At 41.5% G+C, this 23,670-nt stretch overlaps 1 protein-coding gene across 12 annotated transcripts in view; it reads right to left on the reverse strand.

Annotated features, from left to right (window-relative positions):
* plekha5 (pleckstrin homology domain containing A5) overlaps window positions 1-23,670 on the reverse strand; it is a 249,979-nt gene that overhangs the window by 93,887 nt on the left and 132,422 nt on the right. For all 12 annotated transcript variants that reach the window (XM_033039511.1, XM_033039510.1, XM_033039505.1 and 9 more), the window contains one exon: window positions 9,658-9,784. In XM_033039511.1, coding sequence (XP_032895402.1) covers window positions 9,658-9,784 — 127 coding nt within the window. The remainder of the gene's footprint in view (window positions 1-9,657; window positions 9,785-23,670) is intronic.

The raw sequence follows: 23,670 nt of genomic DNA on the forward strand, positions 1-23,670 counted from the left end.
AGACACTTTTAAGAAGTATAATAAAGTTTAGGGGGCATTTTACCTAGCGGTCAGTTTTCCTTGGTCCTGAAAACTCCAATGAGCCAATCAAAATGCCTGGTCAGCGAAGGAGATTGCCTACGGCTGCCCTCGACTGCCTGTAACTAAATAGCGACCCCACTCCACTGCACTACGAGTCAAAATGAACCATGTCGACCAAATTTTACTCGCGGAAATGTTTTCAACATGCTGAAGTTTTTTCCACGACCTAGCTGAGGCCGCGAGTATTCGGCAACTTCCCTCGAGCATGAAGGAGAGTTCCAGCGACCTCATAGTACCTCCTAGGACCACGTGTCGACAATGCTGCGAGTTTGAAGGTCGAAGACATTCTTCTAAACTCGCAGATTAGGTCGCCCAAGTGGGACAGCCCCTTTATTGATGCAGCAGCCGATGATGGCCGCATAAACGACACTTGCCCTGAGGAACTCCTGTAATGATGCCTTATGACTGAGATGATTGATCTTCAACAAGGTGGAAGAGTCTACTTTGTGCAAGTTATGACACCAGGTGGGCATTCATGTCGGAAGGAACTGCAAATGCTGGTTTATACTGAAGATAGACACAAAGTGCTGGAGTAACTCAACGGGTCAGGCAGCATCCCTGGAGAAAATGATGGGTGATGTTTTGAATCAGAACCCTTCTTCGGACTCTATCTGTGTCTACCTGTGGTGGTCATTCCTCTGGTTACCCTTGACCAGTTTTACCAGGGGTCCTTGCTGCCTCACTCTGTCTGATGCTGCCTTCAGATCAAGGACATCTATTCTCATTTCAGCTCTGATATTTATTTCTTCCAGGTTTGAATCAAACTTGCAATGTATCTTCGAGGGAATTGTGCTGGGTAAAATCATTAATGAGAACTAGTGAGCGGGAACAGGTGAGTAAGTACTGCTTGATAGGACTGTCAATATCACCTTCCATCACATTACCCATTAGGTGGCATTGGGCCAGATTGGGACTGTCCTGCTTTTTTTGTAGACAGGCAATATCTGAACAATGTTCAACACTGAAGGGTGGAGGCTAATATTGTGTCAGTACCCGAACAGCTTAATGAGAGCAGTGGCTGATTCTGGAAATAGATTCTGCAGCAACATCGCCGGGATGTTGCCTGGGGCATTGCCCTCAGTGTATCCAGTGGTCTCAGCCACTTCTTAACATCATGGTGTGAGTCAAACTGACTTTTGTGATGGTGGAGATGTCAGAGACAGGTCATCAAGTTGACCAAGTTCAATATTTGACATTGCACGGAAATATCCGAACACTGTCAGACTTTGCTGAACACCTATTACTTAATTTTGCTTTTCAATTTACAGTTCAGTTCAAGTGAACTGTCACACAAAAAAGGAACATCAATACAATTTTGTTATTGCATTAAGCATAATTGAATTATTTAAAAGATCAAATCATTGTTGACAGAACTACAGTTACTCTGGATTTACTCTCAATTTAACTACATCACTGAAAGAGGAAAATTGATAGTTGCAACATGTTTATTTCAATTTTCCATTACCATTTGCAGTATGCAATGCAGGAGTCAGATATCTGACGAGAAACTCAATTAAAGGGTAGATTAGTGATTTGGTATTATTCTCAAATCTCCACTTTCATTTTTAGGATAACATTGTCTTATTAATGTTTGATTTAACAATTAGTTGTGAACTAAAATGATTATAAGTTAATAGGTGTTTTGTAGAATTGTTAGGAAATTAATTACGACGGATATGCGGTACAGATAGCATTGTATCATTGTACAAAAAGGGAGGGAGTGAACCAATTAATTACACAAGTGAGCCTTACTGCTAATGTGAACAAATGACAACAATCCATTCTGAATGAAAGGATTCAATTAGAGCGACCCAAATGTATCAAGGGTAAAGTCAGCATGGATTTGATAAGGGATAATCATGTGTGGAATGTTAAGGAAGTAACAAGGATGGGTGATGAGGTCACTGCAATTGATTTGGTCCACATGGATTTCAACAAGACTTTAGACAAGTTTCCTGTAGAAAATGATCCAAGAGAGAACGGCTAATTGGATCCAAAAGTGATCCGATGGCAAGAATCAGAATGTAATAGTTTAGTTTATTCTTGCCACGTGTATCGAGGCACAGTGAAAAGCTTTTGGTTGTGTTCTATCCAGTCATCAAAAAGACTACATGGTTACAATCAGGTTGTCCACAGTGTACAGGTACGGGATAACGGATAAAACGTTTAGTGCAAGAAAAAGTCCAGTAAGACCCATCTGAAGAAGGGTCTTGACCCGAAACGTCACCCATTCCTTCTCTCTCGAGATACTGCTTGTCCCGCTGAGTTACTCCAGCATTTTGTGTCAATCTCCGATTAAACATAGTTTGAAGGTCTCCGATGAGGTAGATGGAGGTCAAGGCTGCTCTCCAGTTGGTGAGAGAACGGTTCAGTTGCTAGATAACAGCTGGGAAGAAACTGTCCTCAAATCTGGAGGTATGAGTTTTCAAATCGCTATGCTTCTTGCCAAATGGGAGGGGGTAGAAGAGGGAGTGACCAGGGTGGGATTGGTCCTCGCTTGCGCTGGTGGCCAGTGCAAAGGCAGCGTGAAGTGTAGATGGAGTCAATGGACAAGATGTGATGGTGATGTTGTGTGATGGTCTGGGCTACGTCCACTCTCTGCAATTTCTTGCAGTCTTGGATGGAGCTTTTCCCAAATCATGCTCAGATGCATCCCGATAAAATACTTTCTGTAGTGCTTCTGTAGAAGTTAGTGAGGGTTGTTGGGGACATGCCGAACTTCCGACATCTTCTAGGGAAGTAGAGGTATGCTTTCTTGGCCATTGCTGGCTCTGAAGGCTGTTGTTGAAGGCAGAATGTGACTTGTGGGGTTCCTGTAGTCTCAGTACATGATTCCTTGCTGTTTGTAGAGTGGTGTATATTATCGAAAGAAAAAATGTTTAGGTAAATTAAAGATACAAAGTACTGGAAGAACTCAGTCGGTCAGGCAACATCTGTGAAGGAAATGAATAGACGATGTTTCGGGTCAGGGCCCCTCCACTAAGATGTCAGTTCGGTCCCTTACATTACAGACCTCTGAAAGTAACAATAACATGGAAATACAATAGACTCCAATTCCTTTTATTTTACTATTAGTGTTTTAGATTAAGCTTGTATGCCATGAATTCAAGCCTTTTTCATTGTTTTTTTTCAATGTCTGCGAAATAGAACAAACTTTTTGCGCCTTCCAAACAAGAAAAAGACCTCTACCATCGACTCTATCCAGGGCCCCCGACAATCATATTTTGCCAGAGGCTCACATGTACCTCCTCTAACTTCGTCTTCTGAATCTGTTGTCCCCGATGTGGCCTCCTGTGCTTCGGCACGAACAAACGTAGACTTGGCGACCATTTTGCTGAATGTTTACACTCATTCTGCCTGGGCCTACATGATCTCCCGGTTGACAACCATTTCAACTCCCCTTCCCATTACCACACTGACCTTTCTGTCCTGAGCCTCCTCTATTGCCAGAGTAAGGCCACACACAAATTGGACGAGCAGCAACTAATATATTGCTTAGGTAGCTTACAACTCAGCCGTATGAACATTGAATTCTCTAATTTTAAGTAACCATCTTACATCCCCCCCTCTCTCCCCCCCTTCTCTACACTCGTCGTTTTACCAGTTCCACAGTTCCCCATATTGTTTCTCTAGTGATCACACTTTCCCTAGTGTAATCTCAATAGAAACAATATGGAGAACTGTGGAACTGGTAAAAGTTCCCTAGCCAACAATGGGCCTGCTATGCAATGCCCTGCCTGAGGTTATTTGTGGCTGGCCTTGACTGGTCCTGGCCTTTTCTCACCTCCAGCTCTTCACCTCCCTGCCACCCCCTACCTTCAGTCTGAAGAAGGGTCCCGACCCGAAATGTCGCCCATCCTTTTTCTCCAGAGATGCTGTCTGACCAACTGAGTTACTCCAGCACTCTGTGTCTATTTTAGCTAGATTTGTTTCTCACATCTAAAAGGATCATGTATTTAAAAAGTACCTTTACTGTAGTATAATATTCTGGGCAATTCATAGCAAAGATCCTATAGCGGAGCAAGATAGACCACTCCTTCTAAATGCAATGGGCTGACGTGAAGTACGCAACAGAGCGGAACGTGGGCCTTTTTTTAATCCATTTCAGTAACCCGACCCGACTCGCAGTGTAATCAACGTTGGGGGGAACAGTTTGTGTTAATAAATTATAATTCTGAAAATGAGAAGATTTTTACCAAATAACTTTTATTTTTACGAGGATGTTTCCGTAACGGCTTCCGTCTCCGCACTGGTTATCTATGGGATCTTTGGTGCGGAGACGGAAGCCGGTTACGGAAATGGGGCCGAAAATTACCCATGAATCTGCCCATGACCGTACTACGTCTTTTTCGTCGAGTGATCTATCTTGCTTACTATAGGATCTTTGATTCATAGCAGTGCCATTAAAGTGGTTTTAGCTATCAGTTATCTGGAGGTGTCGCCACAGAGGGCAGGTGACCAGAATTTAAACTTAAGAGGTAGGTTTTATGCAGCTCCTGAAAAGAGGAAGGAAATACAGAGAGGAAGTGAGGTTTGATGGTGAGTGGATATACAAGAGCTAAACACTTGGACATCAGTAGTGCAGCAACTACATGCGACAAAGTTTAGGAAACCAGAAATTAAGTAGTTCCATTGTCTCAGAGAGTTGTACGGTGTAGAGATTACACAGACACGGAGGTGTGAGGTGATGAAAGGATTTCACACACAAGAATGGGCATTGAAAACAAGCATGATAAGTTTGTTGTGAACTTTCTAATCATTCCTACTGACAAAAGTGAGGCAAAGTAAAACGACCACTGTCATCCTATCAATGCAGTCATGCCGACTTAGGGGGATGAAAGAATGCAAAACTCATACAATGTAATGACATTGGTGCTATATTGAAGCTTCTGTAGTTTTCCCAAGTCTTTCAATGGTGTAACTGCAACAAAGTCAACTAAACTGTGATTAAGAAAATTGAATGAAGCAATTTTGTAAAGAAGTTAGATGGAACCATTTACTTTAGACGACGCCCAACAGCTGTGGGCAGCTAACAGTTGTTTATGGTAGCGGTTGTAACCTGATCTCACATTTCTCTGGGCACTGATGCCTGATGAGTAATTGTTTTTTTTTGGATGCGTGTTTGGAGGCCAAGCTGACAAGAGAACAGGTCTTACAATAACTACTCGCAAAACAAAGGCACTCTATCAACCTACCCACACAGCATAACACCAAAACCCCCATCAATATCCAGTCACCATGGTCATCCCCATATTTTGGGAGACCCCTTTCAGTGAAGGCAAATGACAGTGATAAAATTCACCATTACCTTCCATATACAGGCAAAGCCTTTGACAAACAGAGGAGAACCCTGTTTGCAGAGCAATATCTCTAACCTAGCGCTAAGTTTATTGTCAATTAGAAAACAGTCTTTCCTATTCTTTTGTATGCTTCTAAGACACGGATCACTACAGGAGGCACATCAAGTCACTGGAGATCATCAACATTGTTTCCACAAAATCCTTCAAATCCACGAGCAATATTAATGAACAAAAGTTTTTGGCATTTGAGTCTCTAGTTACACTCGGGCAACTGCATTCTACCACAAAGGTACACAAAAATGCTGGAGAAACTCAGCGAGTGCAGCAGCATCTATGGAGCGAAGGAAATAGGCGACGTTTCGGGCCGAAACCCTTCTTCATGCATTCTACCACATACAGGTCATCCTCAGGTTGCAGCAAGATTTAATTCCTGTTATAGTTCTGCTCCTGAATAGTTTGGCACAGCCACAAACAGCGTTCCCTGCAGCCCTACAACAGCTAGACAATCCATTCCGCCAGTCTCTCAAATGCTCGCTCATATACATGGGCTGTGCATGTCAGCTGTTCGTAAACTGTATACAACATCAACTAAATATGGATAGATTGGCTAAAAAGTAATCATGAGCCAGCTATAGTAAATACTTAGGGGTCTATAGGAAATACTTGTTTAAGTCAACTGCATATCACCAAAATTGAGCAACGTTTAATAACAATTCTCTCGAAATGTTTGTAATGCAGTCGGGCCTTTGAATATTTTTATTTGAACAAATCTCATCGCAATAAATATCCCATCTCAAATTCAAGAGAAATGCAACTTTGAATGAAGGGAATGGAGGGATTTGAATCACATGCAGGCAGAGGAGATTAGTTTAACTAAGCATAATGTTTGGCATGGACATTGTGGGCCAAAGTGCCTGTTCCTGTGCTGTGCTGTTCTATGTTCATACATACTTCAATAGCCATCTCTACTGTTAGCAGAATCTGTTCTCATGGTGTTTCAATAAACCAAGACAAGAGATCAGGGTCAAAACTTGAGAGACAATTGCAAGTTTTGTATAAATTCTTTTATCTTTTCCAGTTACAGATCCGTGAATTATACACCAGGAATTTGTCTCTATCAACAGTCTGGGAAAACGTGGAATGAGTGTACCGGCGATCGCTGGTCGGCACGGACTCGGTGGGGCAAAGGGCCTGTTTCCATGCTGTATCTCTAAAATAAACTAAACAGAAGCATTCAATAATCTTAAAGCAGCGATCCACATATCATTTTTGAAACTGCAGTCCGATAATTCTCTTGGGCAAGTATGGCGTTCTTTCTTCTGTGGCCTCGATCTCAATACTACACAAAAGAAAGTACTTGCCAGACTCCCATTGCATGTCTGATTCAAAACATTAGTTCCTTCCTATTAAACCTGCCACAGTTTGTCATGCAAAATCTAGCATACAGAAATAACAGTTTATTTTTATAGTCCTACTTTTGGCAGATCAGTCTAATATAAGTAGTGGAAATTTAGGACTCAAAAGACCTTAGATATAAGAAGGGTCTCAACCTGAAACATCACCCATTCCTTCTCTCTAGAGATGCTGCCTGTCCCACTGAGTTACTCCAGCATTTTGTGTCTATCTTCAGGAATATTCATATCCGTGGTAACGATCGAAAAATTTAAGCTTAATTCCAATTTCAATTCTACATTCATACATCATGATTTCCTACAATAACTTCAAGAATTGGTTTCTTAAATGGAAAAGTTCACATTTTAGGGAACACTTTCAGTAACATTTCCATTTGTATAGTGGACCTTGCAAGATTCAAGAGAGTTTATTGTCATGTGTCCCTGAGAGGGCAATGAAATTCGTGCTTTGCTTCAGCACAACAGAACATAGTAGGCAATGACAGATGTTCAGACTAGAGACTCAGCAGGGCCCGCCCCTTGGTTGTTACCACTCTCCACGCACATTCACTGCTGTGGATGAGCACCCCTGTATAGTAAATTTTCTATGTCTAAGAATTCATGCCTCCAGGATCAGCTATGCACCCATCCAACTAAGTCCTGTGTGCATTCATTTGCAGGGTAAGGAAGAATTATTTTTTTTTACTGATTATTCATTCAAGGATTCCCTTAAGAGAACACAGTAGTGGTCCTCACATGTTAAATTGGTCCCGCACTGGCTTAGCACTTTTGGTCATGGAATCATTGACTCAACACTCTTGCTCAGGGAATCAGAGGCAAAAACCAGGATTGAATCTTCTGAATTTGTAGTCGGCAGGGCAATACTCTGCATATCGCCAACTTGATTTATGTCACTAAAGGTGCCTTTGTTTGGATCACAGGTGCTATCTAGGACATTCCTGGTGTGTTTACACATATTTTTTCAGTATTCATTATGAGTGGCATCATCACATTAATGGATTTAAAACCTTAACCTTATTCCACATAACAGGTAGCCAAAGTGCTTGACACGCAAGCATTTTTTCTTGTTTCAGCTACTACCATTCACTGTAGTTACTTTCAATTTTCCTTTTGGACCTAAATGATAATACAGAGTGTGATACAAAGAACTACAGATGCTGGAATCTTGAGCAAACAAAAAGTGCTGGAGTAACTCAGCGGGTCAGGCAGCGTTTGTGGAGGGAATGGATAGGTGATGTTTCGGGTTGGGACCCTTCTTCACACTGATTCATTCCCTCCACAGTTGCTGCCTGATGTCCTGAGTAACTCATCACTTTGTGTTTGATAATTCAGAGATCTTTGCCTGGATGTAGCTGTCTACAGATGGACCGTGGGTCTCAAATGAACCAGACATTTGAAACATTCTGCGGATTCATAAATCCCATTGGCCTGTTGCATCCTTTGATTGTTATGGTTCACAGCTAATCATTTTTCTTTCTTTGTTTATTCGTCTATATAGGTGCTCCAAAGATTACGACTGGGTTCCATTCCTGAGATCTGATCATAACCCGGACAGTTTGCAAGTTGGAAATGCAGCCGCATACCAAGTTCCCACTCAGCAGAAGATGCCTACAGCCCTGCAGCAGCCGGCAAATCCATCACTCCAGTCTCCCAAACACTCAGTCATATGTACAGGCTGCACATAAATCAGGCGTTTGTAAGCTGGAGAGAACCTGTATTCTTGAACACTTGTTTGAAGGATGTAATCTGATCTGATTTTAATATTTATGAAGCAGTCAGTTACAAGGGTGCAAGGCAGGTGCAGACATTTATAAGAATTTTCCCAGGATTGGTAAATTTTAAGTAAGATTGGATATACTGAATTTGTTTGCTTGGAAGAGATGGAGCTATGTAACACAATGAGAGACCCCGATCAAGTAAATAGGAAATAACTAATTTTCTTCAGCGGAGGTAGCAGAGATTTAAAGCAACTATGAGAGATTGGACAGGAGTCAAGGAAATATTTTTCTACCCAGGGGTAGTGGTGTCTGAAAATCATACTCTGAGAAGGTAATAAAGGCTGATATCCTCATCACCTTTACAAAGTGCTTATGATTTGCATTTGGAGAGCCTTAATCTTCGGGTCAATGGGCTTGAAAAGTAGGATTAGGCCCGTGAGAGACACACAAACGTGCTGGGTTGAATGGGACCTTTCCATGATGTAAATTTTCGATGATTCCAAGATAAAATTATAAAACATTCTTTCTTTCTGCAGATACTGATCAAATGAATTGTTATCAGTTATTGAAGATAGACACAAAATGTTGCAGTAACTCAGCGGGACAGGCTGCATTCTCTGGATAGGAATGGGTGACGTTTTGGGTCTCTACCCAAAACGTCACCCATTCCTTCTATCCAGAGATACTGCCAGTTCCACTGAGTTACTCCAGCATTTTGTGTCTATTTTCAATGTCAACCAGCATCTGCAGTTTCTTCCCACACATGTTATCAATTATTCTTCACTTCAAAGTGACTTTTCACAATCCATTCCTGATGCTTCCTTCATTGAATTTGCAATAATGACAATGTAATAAAATGTTCAACTTTTCAAGGATGCATTTTATTGCACCTTTTTGGTGCAATAACATCAAACAAAATGATTTATATCTTAGTCGAGTGATAGTACTGCTACCCATTGGAAATCAAAATCAAAACAGATCAGGCAAAATATTACACATTTCCTGCTTCATTCGAAACAAATGATACTAAAGGCAATGCTGGATCTTGAACAATTACTGTCGTTTAGTTGCAGATCAAGTTGAAAATGCCAGCGTGTAACCAAAGAGCATTGGGTTTAAATGACATTTACAGGAATCAGTACTTACTCGGTAAACAGGACTATTCGGGAGCAGTGCCATTTCAGATGCCAAGGTGTAGTTAGAAATTTCACTGACCATGCTCACTGGTCGATCTTTCTTTTCTTGTGATGCCATCGTAACAGCAGTCCTGAAACTAGAAAATGGGGCATGTAAATACAGACTGCAATGTCTGGAGCAGGACAGCTATATATAGAAATCTCCCCATGCCATTTCTTCAACCATGTCCTATTTTCTTGCTTCCTTACTGGATCTACACTGCATTTTAATCTGCATTCAGGATAAAATAAATGCATTATTTCATCCAGCTGTCAAAATGGCTTCTTTAATTAAAAATAAAAATATAGTTCCTTAACTTTATAAGCTTCTCTTTATTTTTAATCGAGCTTTTCAACAAAGTTAATAGAATTTCTCATACAGATATAGATAAATGTCAATGAGGGTGGAAATAAAGTGCCAGATTAAATGGTAAAACATCTACCTATATTATTAAGCCACTAGATGTTCATATTGAAGTATATACAATTTAACTCAAATTAATTCCACATCTGAATTTGTAATGTAATTTTCAGAGTTGAAATTGATAATAAATGACTTTCTAAAAAAATAATATTTTATTCACAGTTCCATAAAGAATTACAATACCAGAGAAATACATATTTAGGTTATATTTATATGGAAGATAGTGACTTCCACCATGGTTGATCAATGAGACTTACCCGGCATCATAAAGGCCATCAATTCAGAACTATTTCAATTCAGTGGAAGTAACAAAATATTTCACCAATATACATCAGTGGATTCCAGACTTTTAAACTAATGCTTCCAGAAAAAACTGATGACTGGGCTGTGAACTTCACTTTAGGTAATTAACATGCACAGACTGAAGTGTGGGGAATTAATAATGGAACGTACGGAAAATGACAGGTGAATTAAACAGGTATCTTTCACCAGTCTTCTGTGTAAAGCAGAAGCAACAACCCAGAAATAAGAATAATGGAACAGGAGGGAGGAACGCAGTAAAATTATAATCACGGGGGCAGTGGTACTGAGCAAATTGTTGGAGCGGCTGACACAAAAATCACCCTTACCCTGATGAACTTTATTCAAGAGTCTTTGAATAGGGACTCATGAAATAATTGATGCAATAGTTGATGCCCAAGATTCGGAGAAGATTCCATTAAATAAAAAACAAAAAATTAACTCCTTTATTGAAAAAGGGAGCAGAAATGTAATGGACCAGTTAGCTACATTAAACTAATGGACCAGTTTGTTTATTGTCGGTCAAAGGGAAATTATTAGAAGCTAGTATTGAAGGCATTATAGCAGGTCACCCAGAAAATACCAACATTCAGCCAAATTCATGGTGGAGATAAAGTTGGACCAATTTATTGGCATTAGAAGTTACATGTGGATAAAGGCATAACAATGGATGTTCTACGCGAGATTTCTATAAGCTATTAGATAAGATGCCATATCAAGTCTTATTATGGAAAACATAAGCTCATACTATAATATTAATAGGACTGGAGATGCAAGCAACTGCAGATGCTGGAATCTTGAGCAAAACACAAAGTGCTGGAGGAACTCAGCCGGTTAACCAGCAACTATGGTGGGAATGGACTGATGACGTTTCAGGTCAGGACCTTTCTTCAGACTCTAGAGAAGAGTCTGGAGAAGGTCCCAACACAAAACATCTTCTGTTCATTCCCTCCATAGATACTGCCTGACCCGTGGAGTTTCTCCAGCTGTATGTTTTGGAAATAGAAAAGTGGAATAACTTGGTCTATTACTAGTTGGTAAAACACAATGAGTGGTGTGCCAAAGGGATCACTGCTAGGGCCTCAGCCATTCACAATTTATATAAATAACTAGGATGTATATACCCAAGAAGTAGTTGCTCTTATAGGATTAGATATATTGATGCCCTGATAGGTAGGAAAGTCAGTTGTAATGAGGGATTAAGTAAGCTATAAAAGGATACAGATTGGCTAAGTGTGCAGTAAAATATCTGGCAAATAAAGCATAATACTGCTCAGTAGGAAACATTTCATAAGCACATTATCCACACGGTGAGAGATTGCAGGTCTCTAAGATGCTGAGGAATCTGGGTGTCCTTGTACAGTATATGAGTTGCAATGGCCAGTATCCAGGTCCAGCAAGACACCAGGAAACCTAACAGAATGTATTTGCTCATTGCTAGGAGAAACAAATACAAAAGTTGGGGAGGTGGTGCTCAGTTACATTAGCTATTGGTGTGCAAGCTGCAAGGAGGATACAATGTTTCTGCAAAGGATTATGGATAGTCAGCGAGCAAAGATTTGGCAGGTGAAGTAGAACCTAGGAAAATAAAAGATTAACTGCTTGGCAGGCAGAATAGGACAGGGGAAAGATGGGGCTAAAGGCTTGTCCCAGAAGGGGATCTGCTATCATACAACACAATCGCTCCGCTCTTTTAAATCTTTATTTCAGCAGTAGCATACCCTTTATCCTGTATCTACACACTGTGGACGGCTTGATTATATCCATGTATAGTGTTCTCATTGACTGGATAGCACGCAGCAAAAAAAAGCTTTTCACTGGACCTTGGTACACATGACAATAGATGAAACTAAAACAGAATATTGTTTTAAATGGAGAGGGATTACACAATACTGCAGCGCAGACGGATCTGTGCATTCTTGTACATGGAACACTGAAAATTAGCATTCAGCTACACCAAATAATGAAGGTGCTATATGTCTTCTTCTTCTTGCGTATGGCGTGCACAGCCCAAAGTTATAGGACAGCTTGTTCTATTTGATCTTATTTGATTGTGCAAGCCGGGTTGATTGCATTCGTCGAAACAGGGCGGACCACATCAAGGTTGCAATCTTCAACACCAGGTGTTATATGTAATGTTAGCCTTCATTACAAAAGGGATGGAGTATGAATATACAAGCGTGCCCAGAGCAATAACAACAGAATAAGTAATTAAACATTAATTTACTGACTAACCTTGAACATTGTGTGTCACCCTAACTTACATTAAATTGGCTGCAGCATAACCAATTGTGTCCTGGCCGAATCTTGCGCAAGTCCCACATCACCGTCCTCTGATTAGACGGTGTACCCAATTTACCGTGCACCGCTCATCCGTGAGATTCCTGACCGGCAGGGATACCGGCACACATGCGTGCAAGGTGCAAAATAGGAAAATCAACAGTGAGATGTTCACAGCAGAACGATGGAATGACTTCCTTGCCACTAATCGGCCTGGTACCGGTCAACCAGCTGACGCACACTCGTGGACTGCCGCAGGGGGGGGGGGCTGTTTTCGTGCTCAGCTGGTGAGGGGACAGTTGGCTGTGAAGTTCCCTGTTACTCGATGCAGTGCCCGTTGTTTCATCTACTGAGGTAGTCGGGTCATCAACAAGTTTGGATAGGGTGGATGTGAAGAGGATGTTTCCACTAGTGCGAGAGTCCAGGACTAGAGGTCATAGCCTCAGAATTAAAGGACATTCTTATAGGAATTAAATGAGGAGACATTTATTTGCAGAGGATGGTGAATCTGTGGAATTCTTTGCCACGAAAGGCTGTGGAGGCCAAGAGTGGATCATTTTAAGGCAGAGATAGATAGATTTTTGATTAGTATAGTGTCTGAGATTATGGGGAGAAGGCAAGAGAATGGGGTTAAGAGGGAGAGATAGATCAGCCTTGATTGAATGGCAAAGTAGTCTTGATGGGCCGAATGACCTAATTCTACTACTATCACTTATGACCTGACGAATAGGAGCCATTTCTACAGCTTCATCAGGTCTTTCGTTAGTTAGACTGCGTGCATGACCCAAATGCCGTTTAACAAGTTGGTAAAAGCACAACAATTGGAAGCAGTTTAGAAGACATTGAGCAAGTTCATTCCTGAGGTGAAGGGGTTGCCTTGAGGTGCAAATTGCATCCTGACACAATTTCAGAAGTATGAACCATTATCTCACTGGAACATATGATTTTGTGGGAGGCTGGTAAGGTGGATGCTGAGATGATGTTTCACTTTGGGAGAGTATCTTCGGGGGGCAAAGTTGAAAGTTAAAGGATTATTGTTTGTGGGACATGAAAGAGGACTTTATTCTCTCAGGCTCAAAAATCTATGGATTTCTCCTCTCCAAATGATGGACGTCACATTATTCAGAAAGAGAGGCTGAAAAAGAGACATTTTAATCTATAGAAAACTGGAATGTCATCAGGGACAAGTGGAAAAGTGAAGGCCAGATTGGTTGTGATTTTATGAATGGCATTGCACACTCCTCCAGCTCCTATTTCTTATGAAAGGATGTTCATGAAAAAGGGGAGAGGAGCCTGGAATTAAAATATCAGTATTTAATAATGTAAATGATAGTACTTATTATTTGAACATAGGGCTTCAAGAACTTATCAAACTGAGCACACAATGAACTACAGTCAAGCTTCTATCATGAACATGCCTGTGTTTTAGCTTGCTCACTAATGATAAAAATTCTAACTCATTGTACAATTTTAACATATCTGTGTCTTTTCCACTGTTACTTGTCCTAGCTGTACAAAAGAAGAAATGCAAAAGGTACTCTATCTAATATTTGAAACATGTTCAATAAAAATAATAAAAAACTACAGGGAAAGTAATATAAAACAATTAGATTACTCTTGAAAATTCAATTATGAAAACATATGTAGTTGAAGCCAAATGAATTCCAAAAGCATAGCATGGAGAAGTTTTGGATTGAGAATATTTATTACTTAATTTCAGTTATCTCAAGACAAGCGAGAGATTTTATTACAAGAGAACAAATCATCATCATCCAAAATCAAGTACAGTATTACCAATCCAAAGCCAATCCAAAGCCAATTAATGGAAGATTGCCAGAGACAATGCACAAATTTAATCCAATTTACATTTTCATATCCTATTACTACACCAAGACTCAGGCATCACAATACACTCCCTTTCTGATTCTAAGATATAAACTACTGCAGAAACACCATTATTTAAAAATCTTCAAACACAACCAAATAAGCCTTCGATTCAATGGAGGAATATTCCTTCTGATGTGGACTGACTTATTATATTAATGAATACTAAAACTAGACCTCAAGCTTTGTTGACTAAGTATAAACAATAACAAAAACCGTACACACAGCAAATAATCTGCATCACTGATTAAACTTCATTTTCAGGTCTTGAGGTCCCACAAGATGAAATCCTCGTTATAACGGACAATGGCGGGAAATGGTGTCCCTTATTGCTGCTATAACAGAGTGCAATATTTATATGGCATTTCAAGTGCAGAGACCCAACAATAAAATTTAGGCTATGCAAGAACTGTACCGATAAAGGTGCCTTTATACAGCTGAAACATTAAAGCAAAGCCTTACATTAAGCTGCAAGGCTACAAAGTCTCAATACAGCAAAACAGATGCTGGCAGCAGGCACGGCATCAGCATTCCAGCCTGGCGGTGCGGTTCATAAGGTCTGTCCACTAAAATCAAAATCCATTATAGAGGTCCGTAAAAACGAGGCTTTACTGTATTACTGCAAGGAATTCAACCAACACCATTTTGTTTTGTATTACATTCTATTTATGGGGTGTAAGAAATTTTGAGCATATCTGTCTTTTAAAATGTTGAATGAATGCCGATCTGCCTCATCTCAAAATGTCCAGATATTTTCACTGGTTCTTTTGCCTATTAACCTGATATCTTCTGATCATCACTGCCTGCCATTGGAAACAGTTATGTAATTGTTTACTCTTTGGTAATCATTTAATATGCACTTCCCTTCTTGATTGCTAATGTGAGGAAAAAATCCTTAGCTGAAGACCCTGGTTGTCTCTCCAAAGTGTTGACATCCTTCCTTGAGGTCTCCAGTATTGACTACAATATTCCAGTGAATCAGGATTTCAAATAAAAATGACCTGGAATGCCCAAGTGTAGTGGTTTGGAGAGCCAACTACAGGTTGAAGAAGTTTGGTTGACCAAAATTGTTGCCAGCATTTCTATGCACACAACATGATTATGCAGAGATTGCCAGGTATTTCAGATCACTTGTTGAAACTCCCACTGTACATGTGGGCCCAGGAGAACAATAAATCAGGTCTTAACCAGAGCCTTTCTTTGACTATAGACCGAGTCATTCACGTTCCCACAGCTGGAAGCCTTCTTTTTATCATTATCAATCACTACTACATTCTCCTTGTCACTGATGCTGCACTCTCATCATGAGTTTAGTTTATTATTGTCATGTGTACAGAGGTACAGCAAACAGCCTTTTAGTCCCTGCTGTCCAATCAAAAAGACTACGCATGATTACAATCAAGCCGTCTAAAGTGTACAGATAATGGATAAAAGGTACATAATTTAGTGCATGATAAAGTCCGATTAAAGGCAGAGTCTGATTAAAGATAGTAGTATAAGCTAACAAATGGTACAAACATGCTTCTTCATGAAGGCTTTAATAAAAAAGGAAAACACTAACAATAGTAAAAATCTGAAAATATAATTGAAAATGCTGCAAGTAGGTCAGGCAACAGCAGAACATAATTACTTGGAAGTACATATTGTTAGAATAATCAAAACAATACTGCAGCAGTATCCATTTGAGGAGAAATCAGTAATGAATTTCAAGCCACATTTAGCTGCAAGGCCTTGAATTTCTTCTAAAATCCAATGCATAATGTGCACCTAATTTTAGGGAAAAACCATATATTGCAACAGTTATCACGTCATCTATGAAATATTTAAGAAATCCAATTACAGAGAAACAAAACCGGATCTCTTATAGTGCTGCTCATGGGGATGCAGATGCAACAGAAGAGAGCAGAGCACAGCTGAGAAGGGAAGGGGGGGATGGGAAGCGGGAAGAATTGAAGAACAATAGGTTTTTGGTTTATTATTCTCACACGTTCCGAGGGACAGTGAAAAGCTTTATTTTGCATGTTATTCAATCAGATCAGATATACCATACACAAACACAATCAGTTCAAACTCAAGTACAATAGGTAGAGCAAAGGGAAGATACAGAGTGCAGAATATAGTTCTCAGCATTATAGCACATCGTAATGTATCAGTTCCACAGACAAAGTCTAATGACCTCAATGGGGTTGAGGTGCAATGTATGGTGCCAGAGCTCAAATAAAGATCATTCAGAAACCTGATAACACGAATGAAGATGTTCCCGCGTCGAGTGGTGCATGCCTTCACGTTTCTGTACCCTTTTGCCTAACGAGAGTCGGGGGAAGGAGGAATGACCAGAGTGGGACAAGTCTTTGATTACATTGGCTGTGCTGTGCCATTTTGCCTGCCTAATATTTGGGCACAATCTTGCCAGCACATCCAGATATTATTTTGTTCTGTCCTTTCCACTTTCTCTGCATCTTAAAATATGTTTTATCTGTAGCTTTCCTTGGTTCTGATAGAAGGTCACCAACTTGAAACATCAACTTCCACTTTTACTTCACAGATGTTGCCTGACTTTTTGACTACTTCTAGTACTTTTTGCACCTCCTTTAATTAGAAAAAACTACAAGAGCACACTTGTAATTCCCCACTCTCTCCGAAAATGTGGCGCCTAGGTCGGATGAGCTGGCCAATTTCATCCTCTTTGTGACTTCCGCGCCGCCGGTGGATCAGTTACCACAGCCGACTTCCGAAGCAGACTTGGCGGGCCGGTATCTTGGCTCCCCGTCTGACCATTTCTGTACTGTAAGACTCCTCTTGGAGGCCATGACTTCTGCTGGACCGGCAAAACAGATAATCAAGAAAGGCTATGAAACCAAGGATGCCGTAAAAAAACACTGGTGGACCTGTATTTACAATTTCTACATTTCAGTTGGATGACTTCCCCTTGGCTCTATCTGTTGTACTCGAGTTTGACAATTGTATTTATGATATATCTGACCTGTTTGAATAGCATGCAAAGCAAAGCTTTTCACTGTACCTCAATACATGTGATAATAAAAAAAACCTAAACCTTCTGCTTTGTACCAGTAAGGACCTGAACAGCTAAAAATATGGAAACATTAATGGAGTGTACTTTAGCCTCACATGTATTTATTTACTAGCTGATATTTTTCTTGGGCCGAAGAAAGAACAGAGGTAAATATATTAGTAAAGGGGTTGTCCCACTTGGGCGACCTAATTGGCGAGTTTAGAAGAGTTTCGGAGAGTTTGAAAAAATGACATGTTGAAGATCTCCTTCGACTATGTAGAAGACCTCCTTCGAGCTCGTTCGACTGTTGAAGACCAGCTTCGACTAGCTACGACTAACTTCAGGAAAATTGGACACCGAATAGTGGAGAGTGAAGACGACCTCCTTTCGACTATGTTGAAGACTATCTACGACTACCTTCGATTACCTACGAATAACATGACGACCTACTACGACTAAACCTACAAGTAAAAAAAGTATAGATTTTTTCCATGGCGAACTTTTTTTTACTCGCGGGCATTTTTTTTAACATATTGAAAAAAACGCTGCGACCTAGCTGAGGCCTCGAGTACGTGGAGACCACTCTCGAGCATGAAGGAGAGTTACGAAGACCTCCTAGGACCTCGTGTCGACCATGCTGCGTGTATGAGTCGAGGACAAACTCACCAGAACTCGCGGATGAGGTCGCCCAAGTGGGACAGGCCCTTGAGTAGACAAGAGTTTGACTTATTTTCTCAACTTTCCTTCCTTTTCCCCTCCCACAGCACTTCAGCACACTTGAAGTGCTAATCAAGCAATCCCAATCAAAAAATTAAACCAACATGTGTAGGAAAGAAGCGCAGATGCTGGTTTAAACCAAAGATAGACACAAAAAGCTGGTGTAACTCAGCAGGTATGGAGAAAAGTAATTTTGGGGTGAGTTAAACCAACATATTGCATCATGAGGTACTTGTGGTTACTCCAGATGAATATTTAGATGGTTGCTGCACACTTCATAGCCCTAAGACAATGATGCTTACACATATTATTGGATGTGGGTATGCATGCATCACTGTTGGCTTCCAGCTCACTCGGGCTGAATCATCCAGTGGGTTTATTGCACTGTCTACATTCCCCTGAACAGTCTGATACTTGGCTGCCATGCCCAGTGAGATTCTTCCTCAATGGTCAAGAAAGAGCGGGGCAGTAAGGTGGTGGTGTTAGAGTTGCTGTGGAGTTGGCGCCAGAAACCTGGGTTCAATAATGACAATGGGTGCTGTCTGCACGGAGTCTGTACGTTCTCCCTGTGCCCACGTGGGTTTTCACCAGGTGCTCCAGTTTCCTCCAAGGACTTCAAAGGTTTGTGGGGTAATTGCATCCTAAAATTGTCCCTAGTGTGTAGGACTGGAACTAGTGTATGGGTGACTGTTGGTCAGCATGGACGCAGTGGGCCGATGGCCCTGTTTCCATACTGTATCTCTAAAGTCTAAAGTCTAAAGTCACCTGAAAACTGTGTTCAGCCCAGAATCTGGACATTCTGCCTGTTGTTACCATTGTTACCAGACATTCTGTGGCTAAAAGTACTATTGCAGTGGTGCAAGGGTTCTGGCGTAGACCACTGGGGCCTCAGTGGCCATATTCTGTGCACAGATGACTACAAAATATGCAAGCCTTGCCTCCCAAAATGCTTTAGCAGTGAGCGAACTCAACCCCAGATTTACTTACCAGCTGTATAACTATCAAAAATGTTTGTCAGTAACCCTGACATTTGCATGTTGCAAAAGTATCATAAACTAGTACAATTAATTAACAAATTAAAAATATAAAATATTAAAAATAAAACACTTGAACATCGAAGAAAACACTTCGTTATTTAAATGTATTAAATATTTGAAAGTAAATTTCCATTAACTTATTTAAGGTTTTTATTCCTAAGATGTAACATTTCCCGACAGAACTGCTCCCGATCACTGAAATGAACTACGTCAGGTCCAAACTGGTACCGTTCAGCTGAAGGCTTCCAGGCTAGGAACTGCATAAAGCTGGCACTACCCTGGCTGAATCCTTCGGTTCAACATCTGAGCAAGGCCAGCGTGCAGCAGTGAGAACGTTTAAGGATACCTCATGATTTAGATTGCCATTTTCGCCTCCTGCAGAATTGTGTCTCTATGATTTGAAATGATTTCTGAGGGTACATCTGGTTAAAATCTCTTTCTTGAACAATCAGCATAACTAAAAACGCCATTAAGTTTTCATTCTCCTCACTGCCACTTACACAGTCTTGCTGCATACCAGGTGCAGATGCTTCACTGCCCACTTAACATGCATACACTTTAATGTAGTCCATTGCACATCAATTGCTTCAGGAGATTTAAGTAACTTTTAGTCATCTTTACTTTTCTTTGATTATTTTGTCCAGATCTAAACAATTCAAGCAAGAATTGTTAAAAACTTAAATGGAAACATTTTCACGACAACCCACTGTAATTTATGCCCCTTACGTCCTTCATGCCTTTGAAGTGAAATATGTGTAATTTAAAAAAAACATTTCACTGAGCAATGAACAATATAGGAACCTTGCAATTGGGTATGTTTAATTGCAACATTACGCAGCAAAATTGCTGTAAAATATGATGTTCATAGCAACTTATTTCCTTGTAAATAATTGTGCTCCATTTCTGTGAGCGGAGTAATGAAACGCAAGGATAAGAAAGGCAGAATGGATTAAGTGCAATATATTAACCTGGAACAGATTTTTAAATTTAAAAAAAAATCTACATACATTATTTTGTATTAAAAAAAAACTCCTTGTGACTATGTCCATCTATTCAATACCTAAGTTGCTCACAACTGGCAGAAGTCCTCTTTCAACTCCAATTCCAATACTAAAACAGAAAATGGGAGAAACAGAATTTTGCAGTTCAATGACCTGAATCGCCACCTGAATTTTTAAACTCTTTTTCCCATTCCATAAACATTGTCTGACCTTCTAAGAGCTTGTGGCGTTTTCTGGCTGTGATTCAACTTCCAGCATTGCATGTTTTATTGTGTTAATTAATTCCAAACCAATTGGGTTTTTTTTAATCAAAAATCAAACAACATTTTATCCATGCTTTTCTGCATCTACCTCATAATATTAAATATTCAATTATTTTTCTCCCACAAGTTTTCTTATGAAATTTTCAGTACTTGCGCGATTCTTGTAACCAGTTATGCAAAAGTGTTTGAGGTAATCTTAGGAGCAAGTTCGCACCTCCAAAATGTATGATATAATGCCATTAGAACAAAAAATGATTCACTGCGCGATTCAAATAAATGATTTTAACCACTACCACAGGTAACGATTTCAAGATAAAATGAAAGTAAAAAGAGCAAAAAATTTAGAGCCAGCTGTTGCGGACACAGACTCGCTGAGCAATCCAGAATCAATTCAGACGATTAAATTAAGATGAAGAGAGGCCAGCGTTTCATCTCCATGTAAAAAGAGGCCAAGCAGATGCCAGATTAATAAGTCTCACAGTTAGAGCAGAAGGGAACTGTGAGAGGGTTGTTTGGAAAAGCTACCAAAGGAAAAATAAGGCTCGTGAAAAATATGGGGACAATCAACAGAGATGTAAGCTACGTGATCTGCTCAACTAGTTTTCAAGTAATTCAAATTACTAAACAAATTAACTAAGAAAATAAGCAGAGAAGCAATTTTAGATTTTCAATTAGCATTCTCCATCACAAATATGTGCAGCAAAGATTAATGTTTATTTAATTATGGATGTCACCGTTGAACAAGCAAATGATGGATGGCTGGCAGGATTATTTAATGACGATGAAAAATGTATTTAATGGCACAGGACTGTATTCAGTTTGAGGAGCTCAAATTTCCATGTGTATATGTAAATGATATGGAAATTGATACACATTATCAGTACAGATCTCCACCAGTTAACATGGTGGTTAAGTTTCTCAAGAGCTTTTCACTGATGCTAATATTCATATGGCCAGCAGAATCAAAGATCATAGTATCTTTGGGCAGAATGGTAAATCCTTAACTATTGCAGGATATCGGCTACAAGGCATGATGAGAAATCATGCCTGGCAAGTGATAAGCAGAACCACAGTTAGGATGCATTGAATTCAAGCATAAACCCCACTTCTTCTAACAAGGCCAAACAATCTGAACTTTACAGGCCGATGTTGTCACTTGGAAGAGCGCAGGTGCTCAAGTGAATCCCCCCTCCCTTAGCTTATTTATATAGGCTACAGTATGGAAACAGGGCATTTTGGCGCATTGAGTGTTGATGCTGCCCATCAGCAACCCATTTTACGCTAACCTTACACTAATCCCACATTCCCATCAATCAACAGCTCCTACATTTTATTTATCACTTATTTACAAAGTTGGGACAATTTACAATGGTCAATTAACCCTCCGACCTGGTGGTCTTTGGAATGAGAGAACACGACAAGTATTCAAAGGAAACTCATGTGTTTACACTTGACTCCAAACAGACAGCAAACTCCAAACAGACGGCACCAGAAGTTAAAACTGAATCTGGGTCTCTGGCAATGACTGGGGCAATAGTTGTACTAGACTTAGACTTAGATCCTTTATTTGTCATTCAGCCCTTTCGGTCTGAACGAAATGTCGTTGCCTGCAGCCATACATGTAATAATAAACAACAAAACACACAATAAACACAAATTAACATCCACCACAGTGAGTTCACCAGGCACCTCCTCACTGTGATGGAGGCAAAAATCTTAGGGTTACTGTCTCTTCCCTCCTCTTCTCCCTCTGTGCTGAGGCGATACCCCACCGGGCGATGGTAAGTCAGTCCCGTGGCTAACCGAGCTCCGCGAACGGGCCGATTCAAGTGGTGCAAGGGTTCTGGCGTAGACCACTGGTGGTCGAAGCTGCCGCCCTCCAGTCCAGCGGACGCAGCTGTTGCCGCGGGAGCTCCGGAAAACAGGCACCAGCCTGTGACCTGCGAGCTCTCGACGATGTCGCCTACTGGCCCGCGGCCGAGCCCCGGATTCATGTTGCCGCCGTCCTCACGCCGCCTCAGCCACTGGAGCACCGTCTCCGCCCCACGCCGGGCCGCCCTCACGGGAGCGCCGTCTCAGCCCCGCGCCGGGCCGCCACAGCCACCGGAGCGCCGTCCCAGCCCCGAGCTGGGCCGCCCTCACGGGAGCGCCGTTCCAGCCTCGAGCCGGGCCGCCCTCACGGGAGCGCCATCCCAGCTCTGAGCCGGGCTGCCATCACGGGAGCACCGTCTCCGCGCCGGGCCGCCACAGCCACCGGAGCGCCGTCCCAGCCCCGAGCTGGGCCGCCCTCACGGAGTGCTGTCCCAGCCCCGAGCCGGGCCGCCCTCACGGGAGCGCCGTCCCAGCCCCGCGCCGGGCCGCCCTCACGGGAGCGCCGTCCCAGCCTTCGAGTCGTGCCGCTGCCATCGGAGCGTCTCAGCCCCTCGCCGGGCCGCCCTCACCAGAGCACCGAGTCGTGCCGCTGCCCGAACGCCGCCACTGCTCGAAGACGGCCAGCCTCGCGTTGGTGAGTCCTGGCTGGCTCTACCTCCGGAGCCTCGAGGTCGATCGCAGGTTGGAGGCCGCCAGCTCCGCCATTAGGCCTCAGCGCAGACGGAGGCAGAGAAGGGGGATACGACAAGAAAAAGTCGCATTCCCCCGAAGGGAGAGACAGAAAGCCCTGTTTCAGCCTCCCCCCCCCCCCCCACACATAACACAACCTAATAACCAAAAATTTAACTAAACGAGACAAAAAAAAACAACACAAAAAAGTAAAAACAGACGGACTGCAGGCGAGCCGCAGCCGTTCAACAGCGCCGCCACTTCCGGAATGTGCTGCTGTGCCACACTATACTTCACATACTCCTTTCCATTAATACAATCAAAGAGATTGTTAAATGTTGAGCCAAACAACATTTGCTGGAAGAAATCAGCAGGCCAGGCAGCATCTGTGGAGGGAAATGGACAGATGTGTTTTTTGGTCGGGACCCTTCTTCACACGGAGGAGTCGAGGGTAGAAAGTTGGCAAAGAGGTAGGGGCTGGGGCAAAGCCTGGCAAGTGATTGGTGGCCAAATGTTACTGGTTT

The sequence above is a fragment of the Amblyraja radiata genome, chromosome 21, assembly GCF_010909765.2.
Source record: "Amblyraja radiata isolate CabotCenter1 chromosome 21, sAmbRad1.1.pri, whole genome shotgun sequence".
NCBI lineage: Eukaryota > Metazoa > Chordata > Chondrichthyes > Rajiformes > Rajidae > Amblyraja > Amblyraja radiata.